Source organism: Cannabis sativa, chromosome 9 (genome assembly GCF_029168945.1).
Source record: "Cannabis sativa cultivar Pink pepper isolate KNU-18-1 chromosome 9, ASM2916894v1, whole genome shotgun sequence".
NCBI lineage: Eukaryota > Viridiplantae > Streptophyta > Magnoliopsida > Rosales > Cannabaceae > Cannabis > Cannabis sativa.
In genome coordinates, this window is record NC_083609.1 from 17,671,125 (window position 1) to 17,674,357 (window position 3,233).

The window sequence follows — 3,233 nt, forward strand, 5'->3', positions numbered from 1 at the left end:
TATATTAAGTGTGATACAATTATATTATTATTATTATTTTTTTTTTATTATTGGTGCGTGTGTGTAGGTGGGAAAGAAAAAAAAATGATATATATATTAAATAGTGAGGCATTAGATTAGTTAGTTTAAAATTTAAATTTAAATTATATCAGCATAATTTTATCTGATTAGTTAGATTTTTATTTTTAAATTTAAACTTATTATACGATATGTTATATACGTATATACTCTAGAACCCTAGCAGCCAGATAGTATCGTATTCCTTTATTCTCACCATCTCTCAATTTTTTTATCCTCTCTATTGCACCAAATCAATTATTTTAATCTTAAGAGCTTCGGGGTCAGCAATCAACCGATCATCGTTCCGTGTCTTCGATTGTATGCTGAAAAAAATAGTGACTAGTTACTAGTTACTAATTACTATTTTTCAACTTTGGTCAATTCTCATTCAAGGTGTTCCAAATCATTCCTACTTAATTTTGAACAATTTATACGCCTTATAAATAAATAAATCTAGTCTTCAGCAACAATTCTTTTAATAGCTATTATTTACTCAGATTCATAAATAATTAGTAACATCCCTTACTAATTTAAGAGTGATAATGTGGAGAGAAAAGTTACACAATTTATGATTATCATTTTTCAAAGATTTAGAACCTTTTTTTTTTTTATGATCATTATCAACACTTTGCGACTCTATAATACATATTACAATTTAACAAAATTAATAATTAAATAATACACTAAATAAACTAAAAACAATGGTATTTATATATCAATTGTAATTTCACATTTCATCAAGCTTTCTGTTAAAGTCAAAAATTTCCAACAACGATTTTTTGAATTTCCCCAAATTTCCATTAACATACGAAAATAAAACTTAACAAAATACTACTTAAGCATAACTATATGTATATATAATAAACTAGAGCAAGAAGCAAAGATGGTACATAAATATTATATATGATATGAAAGAGTACTTAATAATAAGATCATATTTTCTTATATATTTGTTTTGAGGGATTAATAACTAACTGAGATACACACTAAACTTAAAAAGCTTAGAAACTCCATTATTCTTTTGTGAGTTAATATTTACTCTCTTCAAAGTGGCATAACCATTGGCACCTTGGTACTTACCAACACCACCAATAACAGCAATATGAGACTCAGTAACACCCTTTTTTCTAACCCCAAAGAACCTCAAACCATTAGCCTCATCACCATTGCCAAAACTCGCCGTTAAGGCCATCATGTGGCTACTAATCCCTCCTTCAGAGGTTGCAACATAAATTCCTTGTGCCTTGCCAATCACTACTCGTGGACTATCATCGTGATGATGAGACTGATCAGAGTTGTATATGCCCTCCTCGATAGGGGTCACTGTCCCAAACTCCAACTCTTGGAGGGTAGCTCTAGCCATGGGGAAGGATAAGCCAGGAAAACTAAGCATTTGAGGGAACGATTCGGTTGAGGGGACACGTACTCCATCTTTGGGAGGGATTAGGCCTAGTGGTTTGGAGAATGGAAGATCATTAGTGGTAGTGCTAGTGAGTTTAGTACTTGTTGTAACATTGAAAATGTCCCTAATTAGGAATGTGATTTTGTGATGATTATGGTTGTAATTATGGCGAGTTGGGTTTGGAACTGAGTTGCCTAGAGTACGAGTTGAGGATGATTGGTTGAAGATCAAGAGAAGGATCATGCAAGCTAAGGTTATGCAAGAAAGCGTAGACATATCTTTTCTCATTCTATTACTATTGAGGATGAGTTTGTGTTGAGATTTTATTTATGAAATAAGGGGTGAATTTGAATAATAAGCCTAAGAAAATTTGAAATTAGATGTAGTGGTTCAGTGGGAATAAGTAGTTGATTAGGTGGTATTAGTTGGTTCTTGTGTATTTAGTATGCCAAAACCACAGGTGAATAGGACTATAATATAATTTTTTTAATGGAAATTAATAGAGTTTGACTTTTTACTAATTTTTTGAGGCCTGAGTTCTTCAAAAGGAAAAAAAAAATAACAATATAGTTAATTAGTTATTAAATTTCTCAACTCAATATAACTCGTGATATTGAAGAAATTTTTTTTTATACATATATGATATATTTTGTTGAAAGGTATGTATAGAAATATCTAAATACAATAAATAAATTCAGATTAGTGTTTTCAAATGTCATAAATTAAGATTAGTGATTTTGTATTAATTTTATGTATTAAGTTTTACCAAATAATATATTCTATGAAATGGATTGGCTGTTTTTGGACACAATCCATTTATATTAATTTTTGGAGCTCCAATAATTAGTGATACTACAAATTTAAAGGTTTTTTTTTTTTTTTTCATTCCATTCTTAATCTATGTATACAAATCTAAATCTATAGCTATTTGGATTTCGATATATTATACATTATAGTCTACACATTTGTATTAAATGCTTTCTTTTTGGGACGTAAAGGAAAAATTATAGTAGAAAATGTATTTAATTTAGAAAGTAGATGTATAAGTTATTTGTAAAATATTTCTTTAAGTAGTTTATTGGAGATACATGAGATTTGTTCCTTTACTATGTGGTATTATTTTGTACTTATTATTTTTATAAAAGTAAGAATGAGTACATTTAAAAATATATTTATCAAAGAACAGATTTTATTAATCAAACCACCAAATACAAACACCAATGGCTACCACAACCAGCCTAAACACAAACCAACAGAAACAACTAACTAATCAAGTGAGCAATTGTCCTTAGCTTGGTATGACTCAATTTTTCCTTTTGTATACAATACAACTTGTAATTAGTAACATATTTTATCTCCTTAAAGACATTCATAACAGTAAAAGAAAAATTATCATGTACACATCTAATTCTATTCCTCCAAATATTATATACACTGGCTGCAAAAAAACCAAGCATAATTTTTTAGAACTGGTTCGGTTTTTTTTAGCAATCTAGGATATCCATCACTCAGTAACAGTCAGCCAAGCTGTAAATCTCAGCCATTCAAAAACAGCATTAACTAGTCTCTTCAAAAAATCACAAGCAAAAAACAAATACTCATGACTTTCATTTTTTATGTAACAAACAGGGCAGGCAGTAGATTCTAAATAGACATGAAATCTCATAAACTTATCTTGAGTCAGCAGTTGACTATTAACCATTTGCCAAAAAATAAATTGATGCTTGGGAAGAGTGAGCCTACTCCAAATAGCTTCATTATAATTGACCAC

The 3,233-nt window shown here is 29.4% G+C and overlaps 1 protein-coding gene across 1 annotated transcript; it reads right to left on the reverse strand.

The window, feature by feature from the left end:
- Nucleotides 1–748: 748 nt before the first annotated feature.
- LOC115723610 (dirigent protein 10-like) lies at nucleotides 749–2,259 on the reverse strand. The gene has a single exon (XM_030653094.2). It carries the CDS (start codon nucleotides 1,748–1,750, stop codon nucleotides 1,031–1,033), a length of 720 nt encoding a protein of 239 aa, XP_030508954.2. The 5' UTR covers nucleotides 1,751–2,259; the 3' UTR covers nucleotides 749–1,030.
- Nucleotides 2,260–3,233: the final 974 nt, after the last annotated feature.